The following is a 17,175-nucleotide window of genomic DNA, read 5'->3' as shown; positions in this document are numbered from 1 at the left end:
AGCTGTTCTTGTTCGGCTTCTTCTTCCTCTACCTTCCCTTAGCTGCCCACGCGCCCGAGCCCCAGCATCTTTCTTCGTCTTGACACTCGGCCATGGCTGCGAGCGCGCGTCACTGGCGGCTAAGTTTCTGCTGGGTGGGCTTTGCTACATCGTGGTGGTCGTCCCGAACCACATTGCAACATGGTGTGAAGGTCTGGGGGAAGCGTCTCTGGTGTACGACACTGGCTGGCTCGAGCCGGTCGGTCAACGCCACGGTGCGCCTCTGCTAGAAGATCTGTCAGTGTGTACTCAGGTGGGCGGAAATGGCTTTGTCGCTGCGGTTGAACTCGTCCATGGTACAACCTTTCCTGACAACTCGTGGAATACCACTCAGTCGGACGGCCAAAACTGTTCCGGAAAGGTCGCAGAGTAACCTGGAAATACTGGTGCTTGTCCCACCGCCGTTGGTGGACTGAACTGCAGTGGGACGCTCTGTGAGGCAGCCATGTGGACGCTTGTGTTATTTATCGAAATGAGTAGAGACGCAGCTCATGGTTGGGCATCAATACCACAGCAGAACTCTCTGAAGTTGTGCAGCTGGTGGCTTCTGGCAAACTGTCGCGTGCAGACTTGGGGTGCTGGGAGGGAACAGCACGAGTGCTGGCCCTCGACAAGTTCTCAATGGCAGTAGCCTCAGCCTGGCTAGGTGTCTGGATTTTCTCAAAGGAAACATCCCTTGGGAGCCAAGTGTCTGGGCGGCTGAGCGTATGTGCATTATCGAAAATGAATGTATGAGTCGTCTGCAAACTTGGCTCTGTCAGGTTACAGCTGATCTTGTTCGCATCCTAGGAAAGGCCTGCTTTGTGAAGTGGTAAGGAGTGCATTTTGTTTGCGACGATCATGGTCTGGTGGGGTTCAGTTGTGTCTGGTACGATAGATGTGAGCGCCTCCATGTCCTCAAAGGACAACGAGCGAGAGGACAGTGTCTCCTGAGGAAGGTCTGGGGGTGGTATTCCCGGGTCTAATATCGATGCAGAGTCCACGCCCTGCAGAGGAGGACTGTGGTCACTCTGGTCAGGGTAAGCAGCAAGAAACTCCTCGATATACTTCATTTCTCGAGAGGCGTCTTTTTGCAAGGCGGAAATGGTCTCATGTTCAGTTACTGGATCATGTAAAGCGTGCAGACCCGCTTTCGTCTGGTCAAGGATGAGCATGGTGAAATCCACAGGCACGTGCGTTTGATGACGTGGTAGAATGTCCAGTAAGATGGAGGCTGGCGCCTCAGCGTCTTCCGAATGGTCTGACGACTCCGGATGGCGTTCGTTGGGGCCTGTCGCAGGGAGTTTTGCAAAACTTGCCGTGAGAGACCTACCGGACACAGGCGCACCATCGGGCCGCTGCTCCATGACAGCAGAAATGCCTTTGCAAGGCAGAGCTACACGATCGTGATTGTTCCCAACATCTTGGTCACCGAGAGATGACAGGATGGTAGCGGCTTGAACCACATCCTCAAGGTCGGGCTTTTCCCGAGTCCCGTCTTGAGAGAAGGTCGAGTTGCATGGACAGGTGGCACAGGGAATCGGACCCAAAGCAGCTATGAGCTTGAAGCTCCACTCCGCCCATGACTGCTGCTTCCAACCTTCATACCGGTGCCACGCCGCTGCACCTTCCCGAAGACGGTCTATAGCCACACACCATTTTTTATTTTCTGTCCAGGCCTCGCGCATTGTTATCGCGTTGACGGTTGCCACCCAGCTGTCGGCGTCGTTCCGGATCCCGTGGAATTCCGGTAGTTCGCAGACGGCTGGTGATTGTGAGGTGTCAGGTGGAAACGCAGAGATCACTGACGCGAAGCAGTCGAGCTGGTGTGAGAGCTCAATCAGAAAAGACCGAAGCTCCTTGCGTTGCTCCGGTATGCTTGCCTCAAGGTCGTATGAGGCAGATACACCCAACACTGCGTTAATGTCCGCAATGCTGGCAACATTGTAGGAGCTCGCTCGGCGATCAACGCTGTCAGTTCGTTAGTCTCAGCGCGGAGCAATGCGATGGTACGCCGCAGCTCCACGGCACTGTCGCACGAGGCTTCGGAACTGCTCTGGTTCGCGTGCGTGAAGTACGTTGTTCTTGTAGTACTCACGGTGGTGACACGCACGTCCAAGGAACCATGAACAGCGTTTCTTGGCAGCTCATGTGTTGGAAGAGTTCCAGACAGGGAATGCAGGTCGTGGGAAGCTTGAACAGCATTCCCAAAGGACAGGAGCCCGTGCGTATTGCGGCCACGAAGTGGTAGCATAGTGTCCGTCGGGCGATGGCCTGGTACCAAAGAGGAGGCATGGACACCGTCCACTGATGGTCCGATGAGCAGCTGAAGCGGCGGCCGGGTTGTTGACTCCATCGCCAAAGAAGCGTGAACGGCGTTCCTGGATGGAGAAGCCCGCAATGCCGACGAACCACAAAGACACGTACCGGTGGCTTCCCGCAGAGGGTTCACTTGTCGGCTTGCGCTGATGGCCGCCGAGGAGGCCTTGACGCCGTCCCCAAACAGTGGTGGCAGTGGCGGCAGGTGAACAGCTGCCGAGGAGGCTTTGACGCCGTCCTTAAGTGACGCTTATCGCGGCTGTCCTGAATGGCGAAGCCGGGACGTAAGACTTCTTCGTCGACAGTGCCATTGTGATGAGCGAGACAGAGAAGAAAACACCACATTCGATCCTGGGCCAGCTGTTCTTATTCAGCTTCTTCTTCCTCTACCTTCCCTTCGCTGCCCACGCCACCAGCCCCAGCGTCTTTCTTCGTCTTGACAATATATATATATATATATATATATATAAATATATATATGTATATGTGACGTATGAAGTGATGGTTTGTAGAAGCAGAGAAGGAAGAAGTGAGATGGAATAAACATGGCGTATGAGCCAGGCCACGTCACCAATACATCGTAGCATCACACGAGTCGACAGGATGAAGACCTCCCAGCCACTTCATCAGTGTCTCATCATCGACGCAGTTCTACACAAGACGCCCTGACCATACATCGACTACGGAATTATCTCCTAGCCACACACAGCGACCAGCACCATGACAGAATAATCGACCGACCTTCCCATCCCCAAGTACACGGGAGCAGCGGACGATGGACCTGTACAGGACTGGTTCGACGTGTTCGAGTTCCACGCTACCACTACATCTTGGTCGGAACGGGAAATGGTTACGAACTTCAGCGACTACGCCACCGGTGAGGCATTTGAATTTTACCTCACCCACACATTCGACAACGATGAGTCTTGGCAAAAGATAAAACAAGAAATGATCGTTTGGTTTAAAAAATACGATGACGACTACGACGAAGACTTGATTGTAACCCACCATCCACACACAACTGCACTCAGTCGTCATTTTTACAGGCAGTCTTCAACCATTCGAACGCACAACAAGATTCGACCTCTGACAAAAGACGAAGTGGCACACGAGTTCAGTGGCAGACGACAACGCGTATTTTGGGAAAAACACAGCCATCGAGCGCGCCTCCCGTCTGCACGAAAGTCGGCATTTGCGAAGTCATCGCTTCAGCATATGACCCCAGACGTTGCCCAACCACCTGATACCGTTCACTCTTCGTCTGGCATACGTGGTCTACCACCTGGGTTTTCATCACGCGGTTCTTCAAGCGCTCCTAACGCTCACCACTTGTCTTATAAGGACGCCTTGCTCATGGTAGACCAGCTGACGCATGAAGAAAATACCGATCAACGTCATGACTACTCGAAGAGTGAAAATCCTGGTTTTACATCACTTCGCTCTTTCGTCGCTCACAACGCCCACCTCGCGTCTCACACGCCCACTATGATCGGGATAGAGCTTCGGAACTCCGAATATACTCAGCCAAGTCTAGGGACAACCGTCCACATTCATGCGTCAGAACAGCTTACCTCCAAAGATGCGGACACAGAGAAACAGCCCCAAGTAAAATCTGACCAAACCAAGCCTCTCGCAGCGTCACCGTCGAGTTCACAGCAACCCGAGAGCCCAACCAACTCAGGAGGCTCGGAAGGATCAACTCCGAAGCTCTGCCCTGTGCCAGGAACGCCCATCAAGAATGGCGTTGCAACAGCCTCAGCAGATTTTTCTGCCAATTCTGGTGCACTATCTTCATTGCATGACACAAATCGCGACACCCTAACAAGTATCAACTATTTGCTGGTGACGTCAACTTACAAAGAAAAGCGGGCTCGTGGTTCCAAAGGAAGTCCACCTCGTCAGACACTGCAACATCAGCAATGCCAACAAAAGCAACAAGAGGAACCCCAACAGCTAAAACGCCCACACCAACATCCGCAACGAACAACTAAAACTACATCGCAAGGATACTTGCAGCCTGAAGAGTGTCGTGATCAACATACACTAAAGAAAAGACCGATTCCGCATCTGAGCTATCTTCGCAGAAAGAAAAGCCAAGGAACTTTTCTGCACCAGCGTTCAAGATTGCGCCTTCGGTCTGAACATCTGCGTAATCACCACAAAAAACTCCCAAAAAGCCACAAAACAACCGCTTGTGCTCTGCAAGAACACAAGCAGCGCCTAATCAGCCACGATCAACGGGCGCGCAAATTGCATGCACGACGTTTGTATGACCTACGACAAAAAAATGCGACGCCTACGAAACATTCAATCCTGCAAAGCGTTCCAACCTCGTTCATTCTTTGCAAGAATACCGGCTGTATTTCCATCTGTTTCCATGTCCAAAGCGTTTTTGTGTTATCCAGGACGCAACCACCAGCCTCGCCCACCAAAACTCCCGCGTTAACCGGACTGCTGCACTTTCCCCTGAAGTCTTTGAAAGTTTACGGAACTCCCCTGGAGCATAGAACGAATTGTGAATTTTTGACATTTGTAACTTTTTAACCTCTACTTGTTAACTTTTTCTTGTTCGTAATCCATGCCTTCCTTCGGGGGGAGGGGGAATCGTGTGACGTATGAAGTGATGGTTTGTAGAAGCAGGGAAGGAAGAAGTGAGATGTAATAAACATGGCGTATGAGCCAGGCCACGTCGCCAATACATCGTAGCATCACACGAGTCGACAGGATGAAGACCTCCCAGCCACTTCATCAGTGTCTCATCATCGACGCAGTTCTACACAAGACGCCCTGACCATACATCGACTACGGAATTATCTCCTAGCCACACACAGCGACCAGCACCATGACAGAATCATCGACCGACCTTCCCATCCCCAAGTACACGGGAGCAGCGGACGATGGACCTGTACAGGACTGGTTCGACGTGTTCGAGTTCCACGCTACCACTACATCTTGGTCGGAACGGGAAATGGTTACGAACTTCAGCGACTACGCCACCGGTGAGGCATTTGAATTTTACCTCACCCACACATTCGACAACGATGAGTCTTGGCAAAAGATAAAACAAGAAATGATCGTTTGGTTTAAAAAATACGATGACGACTACGACGAAGACTTGTTTGTAACCCACCATCCACACACAACTGCACTCAGTCGTCATTTTTACAGGCAGTCTTCAACCATTCGAACGCACAACAAGATTCGACCTCTGACAAAAGACGAAGTGGCACACGTGTTCAGTGGCAGACGACAACGCGTATTTTGGGAAAAACACAGCCATCGAGCGCGCCTCCCGTCTGCACGAAAGTCGGCATTTGCGAAGTCATCGCTTCAGCATATGACCCCAGACGTTGCCCAACCACCTGATGCCGTTCACTCTTCGTCTGGCATACGTGGTCCACCACCTGGGTTTTCATCACGCGGTTCTTCAAGCGCTCCTAACGCTCACCACTTGTCTTATAAGGACGCCTTGCTCATGGTAGACCAGCTGACGCATGAAGAAAATACCGATCAACTTCATGACTACTCGAAGAGTGAAAATCCTGGTTTTACATCACTTCGCTCTTTCGTCGCTCACAACGCCCACCTCGCGTCTCACACGCCCACTATGATCGGGATAGAGCTTCGGAACTCCGAATATACTCAGCCAAGTCTAGGGACAACCGTCCACATTCATGCGTCAGAACAGCTTACCTCCAAAGTTGCGGACACAGAGAAACAGCCCCAAGTAAAATCTGACCAAACCAAGCCTCTTGCAGCGTCACCGTCGAGTTCACAGCAACCCGAGAGCCCAACCAACTCAGGAGGCTCGGAAGGATCAACTCCGAAGCTCTGCCCTGTGCCAGGAACGCCCATCAAGAATGGCGTTGCAACAGCCTCAGCAGATTTTGCTGCCAATTCTGGTGCAATATCTTCATTGCATGACACAAATCGCGACACCCTAACAAGTATCAACTATTTGCTGGTGACGTCAACTTACAAAGAAAAGCGGGCTCGTGGTTCCAAAGGAAGTCCACCTCGTCAGACAGTGCAACATCAGCAATGCCAACAAAAGCAACAAGAGGAACCCCAACAGCTAAAACGCCCACACCAACATCGGCAACGAACAACTAAAACTACATCGCAAGGATACTTGCAGCCTGAAGAGTGTCGTGATCAACATACACTAAAGAAAAGACCGATTCCGCATCTGAGCTGTCTTCGCAGAAAGAAAAGCCAAGGAACTTTTCTGCACCAGCGTTCAAGATTGCGCCTTCGGTCTGAACATCTGCGTCATCACCACAGAAAACTCCCAAAAAGCCACAAAACAACCGCTTGTGCTCTGCAGGAACACAAGCAGCGCCTAATCAGCCACGATCAACGGGCGCGCAAATTGCATGCACGACGTTTGTATGACCTACGACAAAAAATGCGACGCCTACGAAACATTCAATCCTGCAAAGCGTTCCAACCTCGTTCATTCTTTGCAAGAATACCGGCTGTATTTCCATCTGTTTCCATGTCCAAAGCGTTTTTGTGTTATCCAGGACGCAACCACCAACCTCGCCCACCAGAACTGCTGCGTTAACCGGACTGCTGCACTTTCCCCTGAAGTCTTTGAAAGTTTATGGAACTCCCCTGGAGCATAGAACGAATTGTGAATTTTTGACATTTGTAACTTTTTAACCTCTACTTGTTAACTTTTTCTTGTTCGTAATCCATGCCTTCCTTCGGGGGGAGGGGGAATCGTGTGACGTATGAAGTGATGGTTTGTAGAAGCAGAGAAGGAAGAAGTGAGATGGAATAAACATGGCGTATGAGCCAGGCCACGTCGCCAATACATCGTAGCATCATATATATATATATATATATATATATATATATATATATATATATATATATATATATATATATATATATATATATATATATATATATACCCTACTGTGTTTTAGTGCAGAGATCCTCTGTGATAAACGCCATTTCGAGGTTTAGTTGTAAGAATTCATTGTACACGCAAAGCACTTGAGCTACTCTGCCTCTCGATGAACCTATAACCTGCTTTGAGGTTGGGCACTATTGCATATGGCCGCTGATATGCAGTAGTTGGCCGATACTGGCTAAGACGTAAGGAGAAAAACTTTGGTTTATGTACATTATAGAATCGAAGTAAAATAAGATGAATTGGCAGTTGAGACACTTCACTTAGGTTGGCAGCAACTCGTACGCTACAGATCTCAGCCAGCTGAATACAACCTCTCCTTCTATGGCTGCTCAACCTAAATAGCCTCCAATCACGTCAATTCCATTGACCCATGAGCTGGGGCGAGTTATGTCATGTTTTGAATCGGTTGTCTCAAACAGATGCTTCGATTTCGACCAATGGAAGACCTAGGACAGTGTGGTCGGGGGAATGTACTCATTGCGGCGTTGGTCTACTGTTGTGCAAGCGTGCCCCTGGAGGTGGCAATGAAAGTTTGCATCATCTTACGCAGTGACGAGGTCATCGCCCCAAGGTTGCTGAACGTGGAACATGATTATCTTGGCGCCACCGTGAAGGCATCGCTTAGAGCACGACTCACAGTGCCGGGCCTCTGGGGATATATTGCCCTTACGCGCTTGGAAACCCAACACTGAAATAGTTTGCAGGCCATATCTAACAGTACTCTATTCATAGTTCATGCACGATAAGGCGTGTTTTTTTCAAAATACATGCAGCGTTTCTGAGCAGGCTTTTTTGTAACTTTTTGCCACCGCACAATGTAGTCCTAATGAATGGATGCAAGACATATGCACACAGAAGTCCGGTTTGTGGATTGGTAGTACAAAGGAGCAATATGTCAGTACAATATATTAGTAGGGCTCTGCATAAACTGCATTCGTGTCTGCACGATGCAGCGGTTAATGCCTGTGAACCTGCGGACGGCTTTAATCCACTGCTTCATTTTCTAAATGGGCTAAATACGCTAAAAATTTCTAAATAGAAAAGTGCAGGCTTGAAATTTACTACTGAAATTCATTGCTTAAACCTTTGCAGTATTTCAGAGGGCTTCATGCATGCTGAGCGTTTCGCTGCGTCGTGTTATATTGACAGTAAATATTGGTCGGCACATTCTTAGACCAACATGAATGCGATGGACATCTCAGATGTAGCGTCCGCGTTGAAGAAAAAATATACGTTGCTGGAGTGTCTGTACGAGTGACACGGCACGTCGAAAAAGTCAATATATCCAGAGATTACGTCAGCCCATTTGTAAGAGCCTCCACTTGAAATCGAAAGCCAGAAGAAAGGTGTGTTTGGAGATAAAGAGAAGGTATTGCGAGTCGAAACGCCAATAGGTAGCATGAACATTGAACAGTCTAGTCGTTTAATACCTGGAAAACGTCATACCTGCACATGAACCCCAAGCAAAACTGCGATTCGGCCTAGTTGGAATCTATCCATCCTGAAAATGTATGCGCAGGCGAACAAGGACAAAGAAAGGAATACAAACTGGCGCAATCTAACAACTGATTTATTAATCGAAAAACATTGACTCTTTTTAACCCTCGGAACAGCGCTCCCTGGTGACCTAAAAAAACACACAATGCACTGCGCACTTACGACAACGATAACAAAAACATAAAAACGATACCAGTTTCATTGATTGACAGACAGGAGCGCGATTTCTTTTGTTAGTAAAGCTACTGAAGGGTGGCTAACACAGTTGTCTTTCTGCTTGTCTATATGATATGCCTCCATTATCTCCCTTGACGTCTTGTTTCTACTCCTATACAGCAAGGTAGTGTCGCTAAAGCAAGGAGAGCATGCGCACTCATTGCAATGCATTGCCAAATGGGTTACAGGCCGACCTTTCAGGCTTGACATATGCTCTCTTAGCCTCGTGTTAATGCACCTGCCAGTCTGCCCTATATATACACAACCGCATGATAAAGGTATGCAATACACCACACTGTGTGCACATTCAACAAACCTGAGCTTATGTCTTATGCTACATCTCTTATGTGCGTTGGTCCCTCTGTCGCATTTCTGGTTGACCAACGCGCACACTCCTCCTATTTTGTTTTTGGCCGAAAACACTACTTTCACATCATACTTTCCAGCCACCTTTTTTAATCTATGTGAAAGCCTATGTACATAAGGGACCGCTACTACCTTAGAGCTAGAACCAGTCATCCCACCTGTTTCCAAACATGGCGCCGTTTCCCGTCTGAGCTTCTTTAATAACCTAGTGCCTACGGCCAACATCACAGAGAATGGGTACCCCTCGTCCTGGAGCCTAGAGACCTGTTCATGAAACGACGCATGAACAGTATGGAAACAGGATTTAACCAATGCAGACCGAAAACAATTTGTTATAATTCCATTCTTGACCAGCTTAGAATGACATGAAGCGAAACTCATAAGCGGCTTTCCTGCCCTAGGCGAAAAGGTCCAACACACATGATCTGACAAAAAGTCCAGCTTCAAATCCAAAAACTGTAGCTTATTTTCAACCGGTACTTCTGAAGTAAATGTCAACCCCTTTCCTAGAGAATTAAAAGCATTCAATACCGAAACCCTGAAGTCCTCTTTGTGCACATCGCACCCCAACACCAAGTAGTCATCGACATACCTGAAGACCTTGTAGACTACACCTTGTAGGCAAAACGACAAATCTCTATCTATGCTGCCCATGAAAATGTCACTAAGGACCGGCGCTACCTTTGACCCAATGCATACCCCCTTCGCCTGGATGAACGTTTTATCCCCGAACCCCACGTGAGTGTTCTCTAAATAAAAGCTCAGAAGCTCAAGAAAAGACTCGACGGGCATACCACAGGTGTTGCGAAACGTCACTTCATTATTTTCTGTTATGCACTCTAGGACACAATGCATTAAAGGCACATGCGGCAACGAGTAATACAAGTCCTGAGCGTCAATGCTGATACCCCAACTGTTTTTCTGAGGGTCTCACGGGGTTTTTTGCATCAGATAACAGAAAAAACAGTTGGGGTATCAGCATTGACGCTCAGGACTTGTATTACTCGTTGCCGCATGTGCCTTTAATGCATTGTGTCCTAGAGTGCATAACAGAAAATAATGAAGTGACGTTTCGCAACACCTGTGGTATGCCCGTCGAGTCTTTTCTTGAGCTTCTGAGCTTTTATTTAGAGAACACTCACGTGGGGTTCGGGGATAAAACGTTCATCCAGGCGAAGGGGGTATGCATTGGGTCAAAGGTAGCGCCGGTCCTTAGTGACATTTTCATGGGCAGCATAGATAGAGATTTGTCGTTTTGCCTACAAGGTGTAGTCTACAAGGTCTTCAGGTATGTCGATGACTACTTGGTGTTGGGGTGCGATGTGCACAAAGAGGACTTCAGGGTTTCGGTATTGAATGCTTTTAATTCTCTAGGAAAGGGGTTGACATTTACTTCAGAAGTACCGGTTGAAAATAAGCTACAGTTTTTGGATTTGAAGCTGGACTTTTTGTCAGATCATGTGTGTTGGACCTTTTCGCCTAGGGCAGGAAAGCCGCTTATGAGTTTCGCTTCATGTCATTCTAAGCTGGTCAAGAATGGAATTATAACAAATTGTTTTCGGTCTGCATTGGTTAAATCCTGTTTCCATACTGTTCATGCGTCGTTTCATGAACAGGTCTCTAGGCTCCAGGACGAGGGGTACCCATTCTCTGTGATGTTGGCCGTAGGCACTAGGTTATTAAAGAAGCTCAGACGGGAAACGGCGCCATGTTTGGAAACAGGTGGGATGACTGGTTCTAGCTCTAAGGTAGTAGCGGTCCCTTATGTACATAGGCTTTCACATAGATTAAAAAAGGTGGCTGGAAAGTATGATGTGAAAGTAGTGTTTTCGGCCAAAAACAAAATAGGAGGAGTGTGCGCGTTGGTCAACCAGAAATGCGACAGAGGGACCAACGCACATAAGAGATGTAGCATAAGACATAAGCTCAGGTTTGTTGAATGTGCACACAGTGTGGTGTATTGCATACCTTTATCATGCGGTTGTGTATATATAGGGCAGACTGGCAGGTGCATTAACACGAGGCTAAGAGAGCATATGTCAAGCCTGAAAGGTCGGCCTGTAACCCATTTGGCAATGCATTGCAATGAGTGCGCATGCTCTCCTTGCTTTAGCGACACTACCTTGCTGTATAGGAGTAGAAACAAGACGTCAAGGGAGATAATGGAGGCATATCATATAGACAAGCAGAAAGACAACTGTGTTAGCCACCCTTCAGTAGCTTTACTAACAAAAGAAATCGCGCTCCTGTCTGTCAATCAATGAAACTGGTATCGTTTTTATGTTTTTGTTATCGTTGTCGTAAGTGCGCAGTGCATTGTGTGTTTTTTTAGGTCACCAGGGAGCGCTGTTCCGAGGGTTAAAAAGAGTCAATGTTTTTCGATTAATAAATCAGTTGTTAGATTGCGCCAGTTTGTATTCCTTTCTTTGTCCTTGTTCGCCTGCGCATACATTTTCAGGATGCATGAACCCCAACTTGATTTCTCCACCTATTCCCCATCTCTGATCAGCAGCAGCTCCCCTACGGCCACCAGGGGGGCACAAATTCTTAGCTGCAAACAGCTGCAAACAAAATAGCTGGTCCCTGCAGTTGTATCTGTTTTAGGGGCGAAGCTCCTTAAAGTGGCACCCGTTCAGCTTTCGTGGTCGTAGTCGGAGTGCGTAACAATCTTACGTTTTGACCTGCAAGGTGGAGCCGGTGGGAGATTTCTCCTGTGCGTTGTTGAAGCATAAGAAATCGTAGCGTGCGGGTTAACTAAAGGCCTAATTCTCCTGTCTCTCATTCTCCGTTAGCAGCCATTTGCATGTACATTGAGCACTATCTGAAAAGAAAGGGTTGCTACGTTATACTCGCTGGGCGTACTACCTTAGTTAGAGAAAGATTTAGCGAGCGTTGAGCCGCAGTGCCATGAATACAGTGAACTAGTATATACCATGAACTCGAGGTGGTTAAAGGTGAGAAGTAGATGTGAAGCGCAAGCCGTAAGAAATTGAAAGCCGGATTCTCCTGCTTCTCATCCCCCATTAGCAGTCATTGGCGTGTACATTGAGCACTATTTGACAAGAAATGGTTGCTACGTAATACTCACTGGGCGTAACCTCCTTGGTTTTAAAAAGGTTTAGCAAGCGTTGAGCCACAGTGCCATGAATACAGTGAACTAGTATATACCATGACCTCGAGGTGGCCAAAGGTGGGAAGTAGACCCAAAACGCAAGCCGTAACAAAGTGTGCGTGTGCCACCTCTCGTTTACTCCTTGGATTGTCGGCTGGATGATGGTGCTTCTGTATTGGGAATATACGAAGAAAAGATGCGAGATGGTGGGGCTTGGAGTGTTGAATAGATGAATGAATGGACACACAGACACACGCATGGACGGACGCACGGATGGCTGCACGGACGGATGGAAGCAGGGACGGACGCAGGGATGAACGAAGAGAGGGATGCATGGACGAACGCAGGGACGGACGCACAGATGGACGTGCGGACACGCGAACAGACGCACACAAGAACGGGCGGGTGGACGCATGGACGGTCAAACAGATGGACGCATGGACGGACGGAAGCAAGTATGAATGGACGTACAGATGCTTCCCCCACTCTCCATCATTCATTCCGTGAATATGCTGCCATTTTTTGCCTCCACTGAAACAGCAGGCCAGCATCAAAGCGTGTAGAACATGGTTGTCGACACCCTCCAGCGTGACGGAGTATGAGCCATGCGCCCTTCAAATAAACTGAGCAGAGGCGGCCCAGCACAGTAGTGCATGCACGATCTTCTAAAAACCTAGTGCGTCATGCTCAAATAACACGTGGTGTCTTAGTGCCGCTAATTTTCCTGTGACCCTGTCAGCAGTAGCAACTGATATCGCTGCTCACTGATTACCTATCATACATTCTTCAGTCGAATACCGGCAAAATGCACCGTTTGCTTCTATAGACAGTAGAATGTCGTTAGTGTCTCTATGATTTCACCTATCATACTTAACAAACCATTCACATTGAGCCAATCAAAAAAGCAGAGGCCCCAGGTGCTCTGTCTGAAGAATCACATTGGCCCCTTTTCCGGGACAAGAGCCCTGTTCCACGAGCTTGGCAGCTCAACCTTATCACCCACCTCCACATAGTTCAAAAGAGCAGATGCCTGCATCCTGACACTTGCTGCACTGCTTTAGTTATTTTCAGAAACCGTGTTTCCCAGTGTATGTGTGCCATAGACAATGGACAAACTCCTCCTGTTACAACTGGCTAACTAAAAGAGTTTCCATTCGCTTGAGAAAGTGCTGGGCAAGTACGGCATCAATGTCGTTTTCAGAGCCAGAAAAAAGCTGGCTAGGATCAGTACCCCCGTTGGGAGAAGGGGCGACGGAAATGCAGAGGTGTGAATAATAAGTATGAGAGTAGGAAGAGGATATGCGATGAAATGGTTTTACTGTGTTGCAGGTTAGACATCGAGCCGGCTGATTGTTGTCTCAGCAATCGTATGATCGGTGGCAGAGACTCTACGGAGGGAAAGGTGTCGTCAAATTTCTGATTGCATTGCCGGACTTGTGTCTGGACTACCATAGTAACGTCTGCTACAAGATTTAACTAAATATGTATGTTCCAGTGCAAGATGGCTGATGCCCTATACATTGTTTCAGCGGCCCATAAGTGTGGTGAAGACGTAAATATTCTTCCACAAAGTGCGTAAAACAAAAGGTCACAGAACGTTAACTTAGGCAGTTTGTGTTTGTCATTCCATTTCCTGATAATTATTACTATTATTAAATGTGTCTTAGTCTATTGAAATTGGCGAACCTTAAAAACACCCCATTTATACGCAATTCACAATAGTCAATGAAGGGTGCAATTGTATGCTTCTGCTTCGCAATAGTACATTCGTTAAACATACGCCTTCTCCTACATGGCACTTAAACGGTGTTCTTTTTTCGAACCAGTTTATAATAAAGGCGTGGCTCTTAGGTACACCTCCTCCTCGCTAGAAATCCCTGCGCTCAATTACCACCAAAACTAAAGGCTTTATTATTTCTTTATATGCATCTGTCTCAGTTTTTGATAAACAAAAAATAATCATTTTCAGTTCACAGCCAATAACACCAATACCAAAACAGACGCCAAAATTACCGTGAACCGATCTCTTCAGTGCTTTCCTGTTAATTGTAATTATAGCCCTTGGTGAGTCCTTACACCCCTGAAAAAGAAGACTGTGTGTCGGCGTATGATAATTGTAGTTTTTGGATTCAGCGGTCAAACTACACTTGGCTGAAATCACCTCGCTTTTAAAAAGTGCATGATACATAGTGCTCAGATTTAGATCGCACAAAGTAATAGTCACGTTTACCCTATGTATATTGCTTTAAGGACAGAGGGCAATCAGCAAGCACTTGTTTGGATCAATGAAGACGTTCGCGTTTCCATTGGCGGTTTGATTGATTGATATCTGGAGTTTTGCGTCCCAAAACCACCATATGATTATAAGAGACGCCGTAGTGGAGGGCTACGAAAATTTGGACCACCTGGGGTTCTTTGACGTGCACCCAAATCAGAGCACACAGGCCTACGGCATTTTCGCCTCCATCAAAAATGCACCCGCCGCAGCCGGAATCCAATCCCATGATCTGTGGGTCAGCAGCCGAGTATTTTAGCAGTTTTATCGGCAGTAGTTGCTTCAATGTACCAATTATCTTTAGTTACGAGTACAGTATCGAAATGCCTATGTGGATAGGTATTAACGTATCGCGTGTTGCCTTGACATTGAACATGTCATAAAAACTTACTTGCCTTAATTTTTCTATTAGTTGTGCAATTACCCAAAGATCCACGCTTTACTGAGTGAGCAAGTGCTTACGTTACACCCTATATCTTCCATCCTAATGCAACCATGTCGTGTTATAAGGTATATTTTTCCAATGTATATGACATTCCAATGTGCGCATGCATTTCAAAAAGAACATTCTCTTTGAAGGCGTACTCTGGAGCCGTTTTATTCGCTGAATATTGCTGACAGCAAGGTGACAGAAGCAGTATCAATGCCACTCCGGAACAGCGGCGTGGTATAAACCACAACATGCAGAGAACTATATGCTGATTAATCTCTAAAAGAACTCTCAAAGGAGAGTCAAAGCAGAATTTCTTGCCTTGGGGCGTACAATTGTAACTACAGCGACTATTCTTTATAGCCCTCATTGAAAAAAAAAACTGAACTGCACCTTCGATAGACTTGGCATTGCGATGGCTGAATAAATAGTGAAGCTGGTGGCATCGGTTCCAGCTCCATCAATAATATTTCTAAACGAATGCGAGGCGATGTCAGCCGAATATTCTAGAGAAAAAAACGAAGGTCCTCAGATTTTCAGAATGTTTATTAGCCGGTGCTTCTCTACACGTCTGTTCCTGCGTATCTATTGATAGGTTTCGTACACAAAACGTTATGACATTAAAACACACGCACATACCTGTAAGTAATGTGGCTGTACAGAAGAAAAGTAAGGGCACAGCAGCTGCGTGCATTGCCGAGCTCTGCGATGGCGAGTGCTTTGGCCAAGTAAGTAATGTAGCAACTGGAATGTAAAAAAACTGGCACACATGCGGCGCTATTTATTCCTATCACTCCAGAGAGCGTGCAAGTGTACCGAGACCGCAGACCCTAAACGCGTGTGGCGAATGAAGAGTGCGTCATCCGTAGAAAAAGAAAAAAATGTTTAAACTGAAGGGCCGAAGTTTGACGGTTGAGTCACAGGAAGCAGAATGTGCGGGAATGATTTCTTTCACAACCCGAACGCAATAGGCACACGTGCTCCGCTTTACCATCTCGGCGCTGTCTATCCTTCCTAGTGTTTTTTTTTTTGCTTTCTTTCCGCATATGAAAACTTACAGTCGCAAAGAGCCAAAGCACCATCAAGAGCAGAATAAATAAATGTACGTTAGGAGACAATGAGATGTCACAATGGAGATTTATCACTGACATTATTTTCATGTTTTGGCTACCCTGGTGCCTTGCTCTACCTGAAGCTGCAGGTCAGGTTCAGTTAGCATACTTAGCGTCATCGAAAGGAGCCGCAATCGCTGGGTGTGGTTTAAAATGTTATAATAAATAATCAACATTTTAGAAAATAGGTTAGTCATCATTTATTAGACAGTAAAATTGTGCTATACAGCGAGGTACGCTTTAAGCCAGATTTATCATTTCTAAGAATATTAACACAAAGTATTACGCGGAAACAGCAGCAGTAAAAAGAAAGAGAAGAATGCAGTGTAATGTGTTCATATTTATTTGTGGTACTCTTTATGGTTCATTGCAAGATGGTAACAAACTTGCGCTAGAATTTTTCGCCAAGGTAAATAAATAACTTAAAATGAAGGTACCTGAAATTTGAACATAAAACTTGCGTAAAGTTTCCAGGTACATTTATTTTGACTAACCTGATAGCTTCTGAAAAAAGATCACTGATCTCCACGCTGTCTCCAAACTCAGCCTATAGGCTCGTCCTTCTGTGCCTTTATCAGATCTTTCTTGAGCAGGCAATGCGCCATCCTGAAGGTCGGAGAATGGAAAAAAAAATGGAGCTTGGTGGAAGGGGCACCCCACAGGTATCAGTTATCTCGCCACTCCTCTTCAATATTGCAATGATTGACCTCTCGAAAGACCTAGTCAAGATTCAGGGCATCGGTCACACCATCTACGCAGATGAAATTACTGTTCGGTGCATGAGAGGCAGTGAGGGACAAGTCGAAGCCGCTATCCAAGAAGGTGTCGATACTACAGAGCGCTTTCTAGAAGACACGGTGCTTCGGTGTTCCCCCAACAAATCAGAGTTCCTTCTGTGCAATGCAA

At 47.0% G+C, this 17,175-nt stretch overlaps 1 protein-coding gene across 4 annotated transcripts in view; it reads right to left on the bottom strand.

Moving 5' to 3' along the window:
- The window catches only part of LOC119171210 (uncharacterized), a 24,469-nt gene extending 8,466 nt beyond the window's left edge, over window positions 1-16,003 (bottom strand). The window contains exon 1 of one of the 4 annotated variants that reach the window (XM_075890305.1): window positions 15,797-16,003. Coding sequence is in view for 2 of the 4 variants with exons in the window: in XM_075890304.1 (XP_075746419.1) it covers window positions 14,466-14,640 (175 nt within the window). In the remaining 2 variants the exon portion in view is untranslated. Of the gene's footprint in view, window positions 1-14,465; window positions 14,711-15,796 lie in introns of those variants that run through there. The other 3 variants (XM_037422196.2, XM_075890304.1, XM_075890306.1) reach the window with 3 other exon arrangements.
- Between the last annotated feature and the right edge of the window lie 1,172 nt (window positions 16,004-17,175).

This window comes from Rhipicephalus microplus, chromosome 3 (assembly GCF_043290135.1).
Source record: "Rhipicephalus microplus isolate Deutch F79 chromosome 3, USDA_Rmic, whole genome shotgun sequence".
Lineage (NCBI taxonomy): Eukaryota > Metazoa > Arthropoda > Arachnida > Ixodida > Ixodidae > Rhipicephalus > Rhipicephalus microplus.
The sequence above is the reverse complement of the archived record's forward strand: the minus strand, read 5'-3'. Positions and strand labels throughout refer to the sequence as shown.